Genomic DNA, 18632 nt, shown 5'->3' with positions numbered 1-18632 from the left:
TAATTACATTATGGTTGCTATTACCGAGCAGTTCAGCTATATTCACCTCTGGGCCAGGCTCTGTTAGCCACTTAGGACTAAATCAAGAATTACCTCTCCGCTTGTGGGTTGTAGGACTACCAGCCTCAAGAAGCAGTCATTAATAGGGTCTCAAAATTTTCTCTGCATCCTGTCCTGAAGTGACTTGTACCCAGTCAATAAGGGATAGTTGAAATCACCCATTATTACTAAGTTTTCTGTTTTTGTAACTCCTCTAATTTCCCTTAGTGTTTCACAATAACAGTCACCATCCTGGTGAAGTGGTCGTTAGTGTATCCCTACTGCTATACTCTTATTATTCAAGCATGGAATTTCTGTCCATAGACATTCTATGGTACAGTTTGATTCATTTAAGACTTTTACTGTATTTGACTCTGTACTTTCTCTCAGATATAGTGCTACTCCCAACTCCATTCAGCACACTCCCACTCCCTCCTTGTTATTGCTATGTATTTTGTACACTGGTATTACCATGTACCATTGATTATCCTCGTTCCACCAAGTTTCTGTGATGCCTATTTAATCGCTATCCTCATTTAATACTAGGCATTTAATACCCCTCCCCGCAGAGAGGTATCCTCAGTGCGAGGGGATATCATGACATCATCTGGAAAGAGAATCCCAACTATGGGATCATTTCCCTCTGCTCCAGCTTCATGTTCTTCCCCGAGACATTCATCGTCCTCAACAGCACAGAGGCTGTCAGACTGAGGACAGGACCGCTCTACCAAGTCCTGGAAAGTCTCTATGTACCTCCCTGTCTCCCTTGCTTCCTCCAGTTCAGCCACTTTGGTCTCAAGAGCCTGTACTCAGTCTCTGAGGGTCATGCACTGCTTGCACTGAATGCACACGTACCTGCCTTGTGCGCAGGTGGCGTAACCGTACATGCTGCATTAGTGCAATCAATTGGATAGTCCCCACTTTGCTGCTGGACTTCTGCCTGCATTATTTTTACTCTTGCAGGGATGTGCGTGTGTGTGCATTTTGGATCTATACTACCATAACAGGGTAGAGATTTCGGCCCCAGAGTTCCTGGCTTCCAGTCCTGTGCTCGCTCCATCCATCTCTCAGAAGTGGTAACAACGTATCTATTACAGTGGTATGTTCTCCCGGAGACACACACACACACACACACACACACATTAGGAGATACAAGGCGGCAGCTGATAATGAGAGACTGGGTTTATTCCAGGGTGGAATAGGTGGACCATGAGCCAAATCTGCACTGCCAGATGCTTTTGAACTGACCGTGATCTTTTTATTTACTTATCACTATTGTTGTTATTTTTGCATTATTTTCTCTGGAGCTTGGACCGTGACTACACCTTGACCAAGAAATTTGGACCTTGACAAAAAAATAATTGGTTACCCCTGGTTTATTCCTTTCCCCTTCCTATCACTTTACCACTTCAAGGAAGCTATAACAGCCGCCGAACGGAAGCACGAGCTCCAAAGGCAGCTGCTAGCTGAGAAGTTATTGGAAGGATCTGTGAGGCCAACAAAGCAAATATTTACCAAACAGAAACATATGGGAGAGACGGGGACCAAGAGGTACTGCCTAAGCTTGGGCATCGATGCCTTGGGTAGAGAACGGGCTCCCAGCGAAGGGATCTGAGCCAATCATTCCCAGCCCAGGGTACGTACGTCAGCACTATTACTTCAGGCTGCGATTAGCAGTCTAGGCCCAAAGCCTGGGTGTGGCCTGCCTCTTTTGGCCCCAAGTGGAAGCCGGGCTGCTCTGAACCCCGGCAGGGTTTGGCGTGGCCCTGGCTCTGCTGTGGTTTGTCGTTGGAAAGGAAGGACGCGGGCACTGTCCGGTAAAGCGGAGGTGGCGCTCGAAGAGAGAGGGTGTACGGTTACTCCAGAGAAGTAAGGAGACCCGATCTAGCCCATCAACCCCGCACTGTAACGGGCTGGCTGTGCCCACATTCGAAAGCCTCCCGCAGCAGCTGTTGCTCACCCCCGAACTCAGGGAGAGAGACCGAAAGGGGACACTCTAGTCAGGATCAACAGCCCTGCAGAGGCTACGTACCATTACTGTGATGCCATCCTTCTCCAGGGGAGTCTTGTCGTAGGTCACTTCGCAGACCCGCACTACCGTTGTCGCTCCGTATTTCTTCAGATCCTGGGAAGGGAAGGGGAGACTCTTTACTTACAGGCACATCTTCTCTATAGCAATTCGACCAGAGGGCAGACAGGCCTCTCTTCTCACCCGTGCTATTTGTGGGTCAGATACAGACTCAGCCCGGCACTGAAACATGTACCAGCACAAGTCACATGCTGAGTGAGCTGGGCACACGCTTCAGTGCCTGGCTGAGTCAGGACCAGGAGGTGCATGGTGGCATGCGCTGGGAGCGGTACAGGGCTGCAAATGTTCTTTTACCCTCTCCTTTCTCCACATTTACATTCATGATCCCCTTAATCCTCCCACCAGCCCCTCCACCATGGCTTCCCCGACCCCTTTCCAGTGTTAGCCCTGAAAACAAAATCCTCCAACACATACATTTGCGCCCGTTATGGCACAGCTTGTATGTGGTCGGAGCACAAGCCCACAAATCAAAACGTCCCAGCAATTCTGCCAGAAACCAGCTCACTGGGACCTTGGGCAAGTCAACACCTCTGTGATGCTTTGGGGGTGGACTCAGACCAGTAAGGGGGGGTCTAACACCTGCCCGGTAACCACAGGTGCCCATACGCTGTGCAGCTGACACCAGCACCATGTCCACAGCATAAAGGTCTCCCCCCCGCACTTTCATCCCTCAGTGACTCCTTTACAGGGTGATCCCAAAAGCCCTTCCAATTCTGAGTCTCCTCCAAACTGTCTCCCCTGCAGTATCTGGTCCCTCTTGCTGAGCACTGTCAGAGGTAACACCAACTTCGATGCCTCCAAAGAGCCAGTCCATACAACAGCTCGATAGCTCAGCTGGGGTTAAACACAGCCCTTTAATACCCGGCACTGAGCTGGTCTGAGGTAAAACTTAAGTTTAGTAACAAAGAACAGAGATTCAAGTGATTTCAAGCTAGCGTGAAAGAGATTCGAAAGGGCGACAAACACACCCAAACCCAGCACGCTTTAACGCTAGCCAGAAACAGCTTCTCACTCACACCGAGGTGTTAGCGTTCTCCAGCATGACTGGCTGTTCCAGCCAGGATCCACCCCTGCCCTGCTATGAAATGGGGATCGTGCCCCGTGTCTGGCAGAGGTGTCGTGAAGATTCATTCATATTTGTACAATGAGGCGGAAGAGCTACGAAGGGGCTGGGATGGCGAAGCCTCCTTTTCCCTACGCAGGAAAATATCTTTCTGAACATCGCTCCAGCAGGAACTTTGCAATGCGCGACCTTCCTGCAACTTCACTAGATGCTACGTTTCTCCTGCAACTTCACTAGACGCTACGTTTCTCCACATAAAGATGCGTGTCAGCAATAGAAATGTCTGTCAGATCTGCCAGCAATTAGTCTAGCACAGATGCAGCTCAGCTGATTAAGCTCTATGGGGCAGGGCGGGTTGTTCTGTTCGTGTTTAGACAGCACCGAGCAGAGTGGGCCTTTGGCATACTTGGGGTGACTATGAGTGGACATGTAGTTCAGTGCTTAGAGCAGTGGACTGGGATTCAGGAAGCCTGGGTTCTAGTTCCCGCTCCGCTACTGACCTCTCTCATGACCCTGAGCAAGTCACTTCACTGCTCCGTGCCCATTTCAGCTCTTCTGGGCAGGGAGCGTTTGTACAGCACCTAGCCCAATGGGGCCCTGATCTTTCTGGGGATCTTAATGCAAATCAATAATAGTTACTGGCATCTAACCCTGCTCAGAGCAAGACTACATGACACTGTGGTCAAAGGGCCTGAGTCTCGCCTAGAGAGACTTGGACAAAAACCTTCATGTAAACAAGGTTTAAGAGGCAGACAAATGTTAAATCACAGGGCATGAAGACAGAAAATCTGGTGTAGGGAAGAGTGTGATATTTTTAAGCTACAGCAATAAAGGCTGGACACTTTCACTGCTCCTTTAAGTAGTAAACACGAGCAAGGACATTTATTTTGAATCCAAGGAGGTATGCAAAAGCCCATCTTGTTGCCCACGAAACCAATCAACATCCATGGACAACATAACCAATTCTAGGAAAATGAACTGCTCAAAACAGCACGTTGGCTACGGTCCCAAGTGCTCAACAGAGCAATACCAGAGAGAGAATTTTTAGCTCCGTGCACAGATAAAGTGAGCACTCTCTTATCTGTCCTCGGCTACAGCGTGTTTCCGTCTGGCTCTGCATGACACACGGCTTTGCCCCAAGGAGTCCGGTACGACTGCGCACTGCAAACGCTTCAACAGTTTCCCCCCGGGAATGTTTGCAGCAGACAGGAGACAACTGGTCCAATTAACAGGGCCCTGGATAGGAAGTCGGACCTGGAATCTATTCCTGGCTCTGCCACTGACCTGCTGAGTGACCTTGGGCAAGTCCCTGTTTCCTCTCACACACTCTGTCTTGTCTATTTCGATGTCTCTTGCTTAGGTTTGTCCAGTGCTAGCAAATTGGGGCCCTAGGCGTATTACAGCAGCGTCTCGTTAACAATAATATAGTGAAGTATAAAATCCTGCAAGTTCCCTCCTGCACCAAGAAAACACTCGTGGTGCCTAAGAGCAGGGATCCAGACAAACTGGAGAGAGTCCAGAAGATAACAACAAAAATGATCCAAGGTTTAGAAACCTGACCTGTGAGAAAAGGTTACAAAATTGGGCATGATTAGCCTAGCGAAACGCCGACTGAGGGGGACCCTGATAACAGCCTTCAAATACGTTAAGGGCTGTTACGAAGAGGACGGTGATCACTTGCTCTTCATGTTCACTGAAGGTAGCACGAGAAATAATGGGCTTAATTTGCAGCAAGGGAGATTTAGATTAGATAGTAGGAAAAACTTTCTAACTCTAAGGGTAGTTCAGCGCTGGAAGAGGCTTCCAAGGGAGGTTGTGGAATCCCCATCATTGGAGGTTTCTAAGAACAGGCTGGACAAATGCCTGCCAGGGATGGTCTAGGTTTATTTGGTCCTGCCTCAGCACAGGGGACTGGATTCGATGACTCTGAGGTCCCTTCCAGCCCTATATTTCTATGATTCGATGATCCATCCTGTCTTCTGCCAGTGCAGTTACTGCCTGTAGTATATTCCTCCAGTGCTCTGTCCAGTCCAATTTTTTAGTTGCTCAAGCAGTGGGGCTTCCACTGCATCCCGTGAGAAACATGCAGAAATATTTTGGTATAGACAGATGTACCACTGGGGGCAGGGGAAAAATCAGCCTCACTAGCCTCTCAGAACACAAAAATGACCATCTAATAAGCACTATCCAGTGCGTTCAGCTTACTATCTATTATGCTTCTACAGTCTCCATCACCCCAGGAACTGAGCATCTCACAATTGTGAATGTATTTATCCTCACAGTGTCCTTGTGAGGCAGGGCAGTGCTCTTATCTCCACTTACAGGAACAGAGAGACTAAGTGACTTTCCCATGGTTACAGAGGATGTCTGTGGCAGAGCAGAGAAGTGAACCCAGGTGTCCCATGTCCTAGGCTTCCTTCCTAACCATTGGACCAAGCTTTGTCCCTTTCGCTGGAAAAGTGCGTGACCACACTGTGAACATGCAATTACCCAATGTTAGGTGCTCAGAGGACTGAGCAATTTTCTTCCCCAAATGGGGGCCAAAGTCAACGGTATCGTTTCTGTTTATATCAGGGCTGACTTTAGCCATTACTGCTTTGCAGGTTCCTTACAATTATCATGAACATTTTCACATCATCACTATGTTTTCTAACAAGCGCAGGTGGCATCTCCTGTCATGTTTTATTGCACATCCTGAACTGCTCATTAAAAAAAATAAACCTGACAAACAAAGCTAGTCGCAGCTCAAGAGCGTTGACAGCTGCATCAGATTTCAGTACAGTAAGCAGTTAGCCAGTACACGCTCACACACTTTAAGGACACGTACAATCCAATGGTGCCAGATGTGGAGCCACTGATTCTTATGAACGTCAGTGCAATACACTTTTTAAACCACTGCCAGCTTGAAATTAATTTTTTTAACCTACTCTTGGTGCAAGTAACACTGAAGATGATTATAAATAATGATTTCTTTATCCTTTGTGCATCTGACAGCATTTTGTGTAGTTAGTTTTACTGCTTTCCTTATATTTCCAGTCAGCTGATCTATTTTCTGTGCTGTTGGATGCTTGTCTTTCACACAGCAAGAGAGGAGAGAAAACCCTTTTAATAAAATAGAAAAAGGTAATTGTAAAACTGCAAAATCTGTTAGGGGGACTCTGCCTGCGAGTAAAATTTGAAGCTACTTTAAACTTTTTTTGAAATGGACCTGATTTTAAAAGTTGACTGTGTCCCTTTAAGCAACACATGCATAACAGGAGCGCTCAGTATTGTAAAAGTGGCTATTAATACTCAACTGTAGGCATCAGAGTCTATGCCTAACACAATAATACAGATGAAAATTGACTTGATCACAGTCTAAAGTGTCTACATGGGGAACAAATATTTGATAATGGGCTCTTCAATCTACCAATCAAAGGGATAACACGATCCAATGGCTGGAAGTTGAAGCCAAACACATTTAGACTGGAAACAAGTCGTACTGTTTTGTTTTGTTTTTTTAACGGTGAGGGTAATTAGCCACTGGAATAACAAGCGTCATGGAGGATTCTCCCTCACTGACAATTTTTACATCAAGGTTGGATGTTCTTCTAAAAGACCTGCTCTAGAAATTATTTTGGAGACGGCCGAGGGCCTGTGCTATACAGGAGATCAGACTAGATCTTCACAGTGGTCCCTTCTGGCCTTAGATTCTACAAATCTATGAAAGTTGGGAGCCAGACTGCAGGCAACATGATGTGGAGGCTAAACTGCACACAATCCAACTGAACCCAAAGTCCAACTGCATTTCAGTTTGTTGCTCTATGCCTAAAATAAACTGTTTAACCACCAGTGCCCTTCTCACTTATGCAGGTGCAAGTCTTCAAAAGAAAGAATTTAGATTTGCTTTTACAACGCTGTGCAAAAACCCCCACTTCTGATGTGAGAGATTATTTCTCTATAGGTTCCGGGTCCACCACTTGTTTCAGTTTCACTCACCAATGCAGTAAGGATTTTGAAAATTACATAGGTCACCTTCCTGACCAACCAGGGAGTATTGTTGCTATATCCCTCAAGCAATTTAGTTGGATGCTACAGGCAGTCAGAGACTTGGTCCACTTCCAGCACGGCTTATCACCTGGAGCTCGGACTGGCCTGGAACTTCGATCTGACAAAACCAGCTAACGTACACTTCATGGAAAATCATCTGAATTGCTTCTTGCCTGAATGTGGCAAATCTACTCTCATACCAGATGCTTCACAAAGTTATGAGCAAACAGCGAACCCTAGGGAAAGGTTTATGGTGCTCTCCCTCCTCCCACCACGTCTAAAATGTTCCTCCTCCTTCTCCCTCCCACACTCACAGTACCCACTACCCTTCAAAATCTACACGGCTCACACCTGCTTTGGTGGGTCCTTTGCACATGTGAAAAGGAAGTCTCTAGTGTCAGCAGGTTTTTGCTTCTCAGGCTCTGAAGGGATTATTTTTTCTATCTGGGACAGTTTCTTCTTTGGCTCAAATGGGCGCACCAGCCATTTCCTGGGCAGAGCATCCTCAGAGCGTGTCTGTTTCCTAGTGCTTGGCATACCAAACGGCAAGCAATTACAGCTGAGAATGCCAGCTCCAACTCATGCCTTTACCAGGATGGTGCCAAGAAGCTTGAGAGGATGGTGAGATGAGCGTGTCTAACAAGGTTTTATTTTATGCCACAAACATGGCTTGTGATTAGCCTCCTTATTTCCAACCTGTTGTAAACCATTTGTTCAACGCCCCCTTGCTTCAAGTCAGCTCTGCACGTGAAGAGTCCTGCGTACATGTCTCTTCATGCTGTGCTGAATTCTCAAAATTCTGTTTGTGCTGCTTCCCAGCTAGCAATGACTTAACATTGAGAGTTCATGCACAGTTGACACTAACTCACACCAAACGAGTAAATAAAATGTTCTGTGGACTGTGCAAAAGAAAGAACAGTAAGCTAGATCTTACACCAGGTTTCATCTCCTCTATATGAATGCTCCACAGGTGGGCTGGTTTTGAATGGCAAATGAATTCGGATTGCATTTTAAATGCCTTGGGATCTTCTGGAATGGAAGATGCTGTATACATTTAAGGGGGGATATCATGTGTTCAATCAACAGAAGAACATGTGCATGTGAGCAAAGTAAACTAGACTAGGCTCAGGTCTCCTTAGGAAAACTTAGCCTTTTACATTTTGACAACCACAGAACTAAAACTCTCTCCTCGGAGGAAGAACAGGGTCAAAGCAGCACCCCTCTTTCCCCACACAAGTGTGAAGCGGCGGATAATGCCAGACACACCACTTCTAATTTTACCGCCCTGCACACTGCAATTACTTAATTTGCCAGTGGGATCCAGAGCCCAGACACTGAGCTCATGAAGACTTATCTGTGCAGCATCACCAAAGCATCTCTGTCGCCTCTAGTCTGCTAAGCCTAATGAGGAACAGGAGCTGCTGGGCTGTGGCTATGAAAATGTAATTTATAAAATTCCACAACTGGTGGGGGTGGATGGGAGGGCAGGGTGTGCGCGTGTGGACAGAGATGGGAGTTTACTCTGAATGCCGTGGTGATCAAGTGCTGTAACGAAGCAGTTTTGCACTCTGACTCGAACAGCAATACCGTTTGAGCTCCAGAAGGTTTCAGTTCTGCCTCCAATAGAAATTAAGGTACAAGACCAATGAACATAGGGAGAACACAGCTGTTGAGATGTGTCTTCAATTCTTCTGAGGGGCCAGGAGGCTAAGCATGAACAGCGTGGCTCACAGTGATCTGGAGATGATAATCATCATGGATACCCTGCCACAACTCTGAGATTTTGGCATGACAAGGGTGATTAGAGTCAGGTAACCGACGATCTCCCAACACCTCCCCCTTGTCCTCCTGCAGACACAGACACAGAAATATTTACAGAACAACGTAGTCAACTAACTGCAGTCACGGAGGATACAAAGAGAAACTTGAAAGTGGGAGCCCGGGTACACTAGACTGAGACAGACTTTCTCTAACGTGATCCTTGGATGTATAAACAGGAGCTGCCCTGATGCGACCCCTACGGGAATACTGTGTCCAGTTCTGGTGCCCACAATAGAAGAATGATGTGGAGAAATCGAAGTGGGTTCAAAGAAGAGCCACAGGAATAATGAAAGGGCAGAAAACCTGTCTTATAGGACAGAGTCAAGGAGCTCAATCTAATTAATTTAATGGGGAGAAGGATAAGGGGTGACTTGATCAGTCTGTAAGTATCTACATGGGGATCGTACATTTGATAAGAGAGCAGACACAGGAATAACAATATTCCGTGGCTGGAAACTGAAGATAAAGTCAGACTAGAAATAAGGCACACTTTTGTTTGTTGTTGTTTTTTTTTTTTTTTAACAATGAGGACGATTAACCATAGGAACAAGATTTGGGCTGGTGATGGATTCTCCATCACTGGCAATTTTAAAATCAAGGTTGAATGTCTTTCTAACGGATCAGCTCTAGTTTACGCAGTAAGTATTACAGGGAGGTCCTATGGCCCGTGTTGTGCATGAGGTCAAAGTAGATGACCACACCGACCCCTTCTGGCTTTATAATCTATGAATCTGGCCAAAGGCAACCCACTGTATCTATCTGTGGCTAAGTGTCTTTGTATGGAAAATGGGCCTCAGAGGATCAGAGATTCTCCAAACAGCTGTGAAGACGGTGCTGTGAATTATGCACACTGAGCAACCTAGTGGCGAGTACTTGCAACGGGGAAAGCAGCATCCAATTTCAGATCCAGATACTACGAGATGTTTTCCTCCTCGGCATGGGTGCTGTGCAAACAAGGAGCTGGGTGACGGGGTGCCCTGCACTCAGAACTGTTCTGTCACTCCAAATGAGTCCCCAGGTACTTGTGGTGAAAGGCTCTGGACTGACACGCCTGCAAAGGAGGAGTGTTATGGCCTGTATTACAGCACCACCTTTAGGCCCCAAATGACCAGGGACCATTTGTGCTGGGAGCTGCACATACATGTAGGGGAAGGCTGGCAGAGATGCTTAGAAGGCTGAATGCCTAATTTCCTTTCCAGGAAATTTAAATCACAGCCATAGATCTGAGTTGTAGTATAGAGAGTCTGTGCCCCAAAGACACTACAATCCTAGCAGATAAGGCAGACCAAGGGTAAGAGGAGAAGTGACAGTATTACTGGCCCCATTTTACAGATAGGGAGTTAAGGCACAGAGAGACTGAATGACTTTCCCAGGGGCCCTCAGGCAGTTTGTTGCGGAGCCAGGAACTGAACCGAGATCTCCTAAGTCCCAGTCAAGCAATGGGCTAGAGTTGAACTGGTGTCCCTATGAGTTCAAACCTCTATGTTCTATTATCAATTCCCCGAGCCACCCCCTCACCTTTCCTGCATTTCCTTCTTACCTCTATGAAGGTGCTGAGCGTGGCATTGGTGGGGTTGTGAGTAATCAGGAACCGCATGTTTTTGTAGCACACCTCCACAGGCGCAGGCCGATTCATACGGGCCATGGTGAAGTGAGGGTGGCAGGGGGAAATAAAGAAAGAAGGACGAGAAGTAAAAAAAAACAAAACAAAAAAAACCCTTGGAGTTTGGGGTGGGAGGGAAGTAATTTAAAAAACCCCCAACACAAATGTTGTGCAAATATTCCCAGCTCTTGGGAGTGTGTTAGATCCCCCAACACACACAAAAAACCATGTGCTTGAAGCCAAATAATAATAATAAAAAATAATAATCTCCCTTTGTAGTGTCAGTTTCCTTTGGGTGTGCAATCCAGAGCCGCCGCCCTCCCTGCCTTCCGCGCCCTCCGGTTTCCTTGCTCTCTTCTCTAGAAAGGCCTCTGCATCGGGGAGCCTCCTCGCGTGCCGTTTCGCTCCGTCACGTTACCCCATCTGGATAGGTGGAGTACTTGGGAGCAGCGATGGGGGCCCGAAGCGGATCAGGCTGTGGCAGCAGCCAGCAGGAGTCCCTTGGCTGCGAGAGCCATGCACGGGAGATTTGAATGGTTAAACCCGAGGGCACGGACCCAGGGGCAGGCGAGCTGGCCGAGACCTTTCCTCAGTGGGCACAATGTTGTGCGTGGCAATACTCAAAGCTGCTCCCTGGCACCTCCATAAATCCACAGCCAGTCACCGGCAGAGAGAGCCTGGAAGGGAGAAACATACAGGATGAAATCACTTTGGGGTTGGGATCAAGTAAACAGAAAGCTATACCGGGCCACGTAGTGCCAAAATTAGTAGGGGACGCAGCTGCTGGGTCTGAAGCCAAAGCCTTTTTCCACCCCAGCCCCGAGCAAAACACTTCAGGAATTGTCACACTAAGGGCCAGCTAAGGTGGACGTAATGAGATCAGATCAACTAACAGCAAATGCTCGCAAGAGAAACCAGGCAGGCAAGTGGCCGGGCAGAGGGCTCCTCGCCAGGCCTCTACTCCCAGTTCTGCCCTTAGCTAAGCAGGTAACCTTGGGGAAATCACTGTCTATTCTCTGCCTCTGTTTAGCAATAGGCGTGCCATCGGCCCAGGTCTGACGGGGCTTTGAGGCTGAGCGACTGTGACGTGTGTTTGTCAGGTGAAAGGTGTTAGAGGAACACACAAGACGCACTAGTCACCCTGTACGTCCTCTGCAAGCCCCGCTCTCTCGCGACTGTGCCACGCAGAGACACTCGTGAATGGCTCGTCTTCTGGGAAGGCCCATTTCCAAATATTGCTAGTCAGCGGCTTCCCCCAGTCATGGGGGGCTGAGCTCTAGCACGGCCCGTTGGGATACCCCAAGCACTGACTGAGCACCCACAGCGCTCAGCCAAGTCATTATCTGCTTGGAAAACATTCACCTGCTACTTGACCCGTGAGCGCAGGGAGCAGCTCGACAACGAAGACACCCGCCCCTTCAAACAAAGGCTCCTTCCCCTCCCCGAGCCTGATAGGGGGTCTGGGAAGAGGGGGCTCAGAGCCCTGGAAATGCTCTCCCACTCCTGCCCAGCTATATAGAGAGACACGCCCAGCGCCCACCACATGGATCTGCGAAGCCAGAGCTCAGCTCTCTGAACGGTGCTAGACGCCCGACCGTGCTCTGGGAAAGAATCAGGGCGGCGTTCTCCCCATGCTGCACAGGCCCACACAGGCGGGCAAATGCCTCTACACCACCTGTGGCTTCCTTATGACCGGTGCACAGCTCATTGCGACAACACACTGCAATTGCCTTTCACAGATGACGATGGAACCACACCGTACCCTGCTGCCAACGGCCCATGGGAATCGAGCAGCAAGCTCTCCTAACAAGCTGGGATCTGGTCCGATGATGATCACAGCAAATCCTTACCCTGGTTGCATTGGCAGGGCGATGAGGGGAGTGTCCACTGAGGGGGCGGAGCAGATCACTGCAAAGGGGGCTTGCGTTCATCGGCTTAGCCTAGGACGGGAAGGGTGGCCAGCAGGTCACAGGTGGAAGTTAAACTGCCCGGCTTAGCTCTGAGAAGCTCTCAGCAAGGCATTTCTAGCTGGCTCCATCCGAATGTGAAGGCTTCCTTATGAGAGGCACCGGCGTCTGCGCTCTAATGCGAACCATTTCTATTAAAAAACCTGAGACAGCTGCAGAGAAACCCAGCTGTCTGCTCTGTGGGGGGAAGAGAGAGTGGATCCATCCCACGAGCCTTGGAAACGTGCAAGAACCACTAGCTACACCCGAGAAACAGTTCCCGCATCCTTGGAGGTGGGAGGGCAGAGGCGGCACCGGGGCCTTCAGAAACGGTTGGGGATTTTAAGCCACCAGAGCATGGACTCGGGATTTCTTTAGCAGCTTCGCTCACTAGAACTGTCCCTGAGAAGATAACAACCTGCTGCGTAGCTTCCCCCTGCAGGAGCAGCAGCGCAGGAAGGCAGCTGTTAGGAAAGGTCTCCCTCGCCCTGGGACAATACCATTCCTCATTTGTATGATTTAAAGGGACAGCAACAAGGGTTATACATTTCATCTGCGCTGCTATTTCCCCATTAAATCCCCCCGCCACATTTGAACACTTCCATGCTCCAGCATACCTCTGTCCCCACATGCTGTGCCAGCAGCCCCCCTGTGTCTGATCCACCCCGCAACAGTCCATCCTTTACAGAGTCAATACTGGAGCAGGATTTGAACACGGGCTTGGGTCTGTCAGGACAGTATCACGCGGGTCCTTTTAAAAAGGCATTTAGAAGTAACAGCTGCTTAGTTCTTTTCATAGATCCCAAAGCACTTTATGAAGCGGCGTAAGGACTATCTGACAAACACACCAAGGTGCGGAAAGAACCGCCCCAGGGCCCAATATGTTGGGCTAGGAATGGAATTTAGGTCTCCTGGGTACCAGTCCAGGGCTCCGTCCCCCGCAACATGCTGCCTCCTGAGCTGTGCTGTGATGTTCGCACACGTTATCTAACCTGTGCTAAGTACATCAGACACTTCAAACAGGTTAGCTAGCATGTGTTAACCGGTATGTGCTAACAGCACGCCCTTCCCTCCTAGCCCAGACAGCCACAGGAACAATCCAGTCTCGGGACTCAGCAAAGAACAGCAGAAGAACTTACCCCACTCCCTCTGCAGATACATCTAGTGCCCCGTCACCACGGTATCTCGGCCCTGTCGCCACCGCCCCAAAGATACAGTGCTGCACAATTGGCCATGGCCATTACGGATGTATTGCCTGCCTGAGGCTTACGCCACAAGTCATGGTGAAAGCTCTGTGCCCTCGGATCTCATCCAACACAGCAAGTTCTAATGTTGAGGCAGCCTGTGCGTCCAGAGGAGCAAACCAACCTAGCAAGGAAAGTATCAGAGGGGTAGCCGTGTTAGTCTGGTTCTGTAGAAGCAGCAAAGAATCCTGTGGCACCTTATAGACTAACAGACGTTTTGCAGCATGAGCTTTCGTGGGTGAATACCCACTTCTTCAGATGCAAGTGGTCACCCACTTGCATCTGAAGAAGTGGGTATTCACCCACGAAAGCTCATGCTGCAAAACGTCTGTTAGTCTATAAGGTGCCACAGGATTCTTTGCTGCTTCTAGCAAGGAAAGATGTCAAGGATTACAGCACAGGGAAAACACTGGGGCAGGGTTTCGAGTTCCTGGGGGAGGCAGGGGGAAAAGATCTCACAGGGTGGATAATTTTAAGTCCATAGAAAAGATCAGATTCTTTAGGCCAGCAGACTCCAGATGCATCACAAAAGGCCAACGCTCCCCCTATAAGAGAGGGAGACTCCTAAATTATGCCTGCCTACCAAAGGGCATTTCAAGCCTGAAGTTTTCTTCTAACTAAGTACATATATGGCCCTAACACCCTCGTATCTGAGGCCTTGATCACTGAAGGGTTTTATCTTCACAACACGCCTGGGAGGGAGGAAGTAGCTCAACTTTACAGGGGGAAGGAAGGCAGAGAGGGTATGTCTACACAGCAAAACCAAACAAACAAACAAAGCCCCACCTCACAGCAGCAAGTCTCAGAGCCCAGGTCAACTGACCTTGGGCTTGTGCAACGGGGCTAAAAAACAGCAGTGCTGACATTCCTGCTGGGGCTGGAGCTGGGCTCTGAAACCCGGTGAGGGGCTGGGTCTCAGAGCCTGGCCTCCAAACTGAGTGGGAACATCTACATTGCTATTTTTAGCCCAAATAGCTACAGCCTCATGAGCCCAAGTCAGTTGACCGGGGTTCTGAGACTCACTGTTGTGAGGTTTGGGGTTGTTTTTTTTTTGCTGTGCAGACATACCCAGAGAGACTCGGTGACCGACTTACCCTAAGTCACACAGGAAATATCTGTGCAGGGCTGGGAACTGAGCCCAGCTCGCACACCGAGTCCCCCTCCAGCTCTTCGTTACTGCCCTTGTCCTTTGAGTAACTCAGACAAACAACAAACGCGCTCTGCGTGAACGAGCCGGCTGGGGGCGATTTGCGGCAGGTTCTCCTGAGCCCTAGCCCTATTTTCAGGCAGCTCGACAGCATTTTCACAATCGCAGCCTCTGCAACTCCACTGAAAGCCACGAAGACCCCAGATACCCTGAAAAGCCAAGTGTCCGTTCTAACAAGCAAGATACCAAGGAGACCATCATAGAAAGAGAGGGAGGCTGCGGTACCCTGGATTCAACTCCTGCCTCTGCCACGTTCCTAGTGTGACTTTAAGTAAGTCAGTCCCTTAAACTCACTTCCCCCTCTGTACACTGGGGATACGAGCACTGGGACGTTAGATAAACACATTAGCAACTGTGAGGCACTAATATCTTGGGGCCCATATGAGTAACCAAGATACAATGATAAATGGGCTGGTTGGTCCAGGTGAAATGTCTCCTTTCACAGCCCAAAAGCCTCATCAATTACAAGCAGCCAGCCGGGACTCCCGGGTATGAAAAACGGCAGCGTTTCAGAAAGGAGACGGACCGGTTACTGAGGCCTGCGCAGAAGTGGCTGGAACCAAAAGGTCAACAAAGGTAGATCACTCATCCCAGCCTTGCTGTCTCCAAGCGCTGACAGTACCTCACTCCTGTCACTCAGCCAGGAAGGGGAGATTTGATAGGGTCTGCAGGTCCCCCCTGTGGGAGAGTCCTTTGCCAGATGGAGGGCAGCCCTGCCATGGAAGGGTTGGGGGCAGGCAGAGCTGGGGACAAGGAAAAAGGGAGAAATTAAGGATCTAACTGTGATGCACTGAATGCCCCTCTCTCTGCCCAAATTAAAGCAAACTAGAGGAAGGCCCTTTGCGACAATCCCTATGGATTCTCTCCTATTTGGGTCTGAGAAGGATCGTCATTAATAAATGCTATTTAATAAAAATAAGGGTCTTCCCTCCCTTCTACATTGGTCTGCATTTGCACAGCACTTAGCACAGTGGGCTCCTACTTAATGCAGCAGCACAAACAAACACCACCACATCTCCTCCCAGCTGGACACACCATCTCTTAGTGGAAAGAGCACTGGGCTGTAGCTGGATATAAGTAGCACGCTCCCTGGTTTCCTTTCCATCGGAAATACTGTATTCCACTCCAAAACCAAACAAAACCAAAGCCAACTTAGTTGACTCTATGGAGGAAGGATGGCCCAGTGACTAGGGTGCCAGCATAGGACTTGGGAGATTCCGTTTAATTCCCTGCTCTGCCACAGACTCTGTATGTGACCGTGGGCAAGTCACTAAGTCTCTCCGTGCCTCAGTTTCCTCATCCGTACAATGGGGTTAACGGCACTGCCCCACCTCACACAGGGGTACAGTGAAGATCAATACATTAAAGATTGTGAGGTGCTCAGATAGTATGACAATGGAGGTCAGACAGATAACTTCGCCTCACCTCATCCCCCAGCTCTGGTTGATTGACACCAGCTAGACAGAGCACTTTGGGCTGTAAAGACCACTTGGGCGTGTTTCCAGGAGATACTATAAAGCACAGAAGACCAAAATTGCACAATGTGCCTGCTGAGTGCCATGTATTTCTGCTTCAAGATTATCCGGGCACGTTCAGGCTGTGGTTCAGGGGCCAGTTTGCAATTGGCCAGCTAAGCAGCGGAGGGAGGGAAAGCAGTGGGGGAAAGAAAATAAACATAACCAAGGAGGAGGATTCATTTCAGCTGGCAGCTGATTTAGTAGGGCAAGTTTGCTGGGAAGCTGGTTTGTAACAGGCTGCTAACAAAAGGCTGGGGAGGCAGGAAGGCGAGAGTAATCTCTGCCTGGATTTACAGGATAGGCAGGAGATTAAAAACAACCAACATGCGATTTAAAGAGAGATGGCATTACGAAGTAGCAGCAGTGCTAGCAATGCGAGCCATGGCAGGAAAGCAGCTCACACTCACCCCTTATTTATGGCTTGGAAAGCTGGAAGTGACCAGTTTCAAAAAGTGCAGTCAACAGCTGGTACAGCGCCGTGTCCCTGCAAGCCTCGTGGGCTAGAAAACTAATCACTGCTCAGTGCAGTCACCTACTGCCCGAGATAGAAGGGAAATGGTTAAAAGCCATTTTACCCACCTTACAAGGTGAACTCTGCGCTTATCTTCCACCTTCTGATGAGCAAATACAACACACACACTGACACCCTGCCAAGACAGAGGAGCTGCCCTAAATGCCACCTTAGGAATACAAATGTGGGACTGGATCCTCCGAATGCAAGTACCGTATTTATCGGCGTATAACACGCACTTTTTTCCCCTGAAAATAGGGGGCAAATGATGTGTGCGTGTTATACGCCGATATATACGGTATTCCTGTAATGATATCCATTAAATGGCAGTTCCTCTCGAGTTAGCAGCAAGCAATTGAGAATCCTTTTGATGGTTTACAGCAGGAGCTCAACTGGCCCAGCAGAGGTGACCAGTGCAACCAATTACTTGGTTCTGGGATCTGTAACTGGATGGGTTAAGAGGAAGTCCAGGTCCAGGACAAGTCACCAAGGAGTAACTGGGCCCACAGGCAAAGGCGGGAAGAATCAGGTTTTACTTTGCATCTGTGGCATGAAGCATTGTTCTTTCCCTTCTCACTAGTTCACCATGCCACTGAGCCAAAGATATGGTAATGGTACTGGACCACAGCACTTCCTTTCTGGTGGGTCCAGTTCCTTTCTTTCAGCACTTCCCCAAGGCAGAAAAGAAAAGCCCCCCCCCCCCCCCAGCGGCGCGGAGCGGCGCCCTAGCCCCTGCCCCCCTCGGCCGAGAGCGTGTGGCCACATCCCCCGGCCCCGAGCCCTGCCCGAGCCCCCGCCCCCCTCCCGAGCGGACAGAGACCCCCCCCCCGCCCCCCCCCCCCCGAGCGGCCCTAGCCCCTGCCCCCCTCCCGAGCGGCCAGAGACCCCCCGTCCCCGTCCCCCCCCCCCCCCCGAGCGGCCCTAGCCCCTGCCCCCCCTCACCGAGCGGCGCGGCCCGGCCCGGCCCGGCCCGAGCCCCCGCCCACCCTCCCGAGCGGGCCCGAGACCCCGTGCCCGTCCCCCCCCCCCCCCCCGAGCGGCCCCCTAGCCCTGCCCCCCTCGCCGAGCGGCGGTGGCCCGACCCTGCCCGAGCCCCCCGCCCCCCTCCCGAGCGGCCAGAGACCCCCCCCCCGCCCCCCCCCCGAGCGGCCCTAGCCCCTGCCCCCCCTCCCGATGCGGCAGAGACCCCGTCCCCGCCCCCCCCCCCCCCGGGCGGCCCTCGCCCCCCCCCCCCCGAGCGGCCCTAGCCCCTGCCCCCCCCCGAGCGGCCCTAGCCCCTGCCCCCCTCCCGAGCGGCGTGGCCCGACCCGGCCCGAGCCCCCGACCCCCCTCCCGAGCGGCCCGAGATCCCGTCCCCCACCCCCCACCCCCATCGGCCCTTTCCCCTTGCCCCCCTCCCGAGCGGCGTGGCCCGACCCGGCCCGAGCCCCCGTCCCCCTCCCGAGCGCGGTCCCGGCCCGAGCCTCCCTCCCCGCGAACCTTATTTACCTTATAAGTGGTAATAATATTAATAAAACAAGTTCTGAGCTACCCTTATTTTGCTTCAAAGTCCTTTATTTGAAA

At 50.2% G+C, this 18632-nt stretch overlaps 1 protein-coding gene across 7 annotated transcripts in view; it reads right to left on the bottom strand.

Annotated features, from left to right (window-relative positions):
• PTP4A3 (protein tyrosine phosphatase 4A3) overlaps positions 1–18632 on the bottom strand; it is a 172157-nt gene that overhangs the window by 24883 nt on the left and 128642 nt on the right. For all 7 annotated transcript variants that reach the window (XM_045003770.1, XM_045003773.1, XM_045003772.1 and 4 more), the window contains 2 exons: positions 10582–11321; positions 2072–2164 (listed from right to left, as the gene is read on the bottom strand). In XM_045003770.1, the coding sequence (XP_044859705.1) occupies positions 2072–2164; positions 10582–10686 (198 nt within the window). In that variant the 5' untranslated portion in view covers positions 10687–11321. The remainder of the gene's footprint in view (positions 1–2071; positions 2165–10581; positions 11322–18632) is intronic.

The sequence above is a fragment of the Mauremys mutica genome, chromosome 2 (assembly GCF_020497125.1).
Source record: "Mauremys mutica isolate MM-2020 ecotype Southern chromosome 2, ASM2049712v1, whole genome shotgun sequence".
Classification (NCBI taxonomy): Eukaryota; Metazoa; Chordata; order Testudines; family Geoemydidae; genus Mauremys; species Mauremys mutica.
Note: the sequence above shows the minus strand (reverse complement) of the source record. Positions and strands in the feature narration are given on the sequence as shown.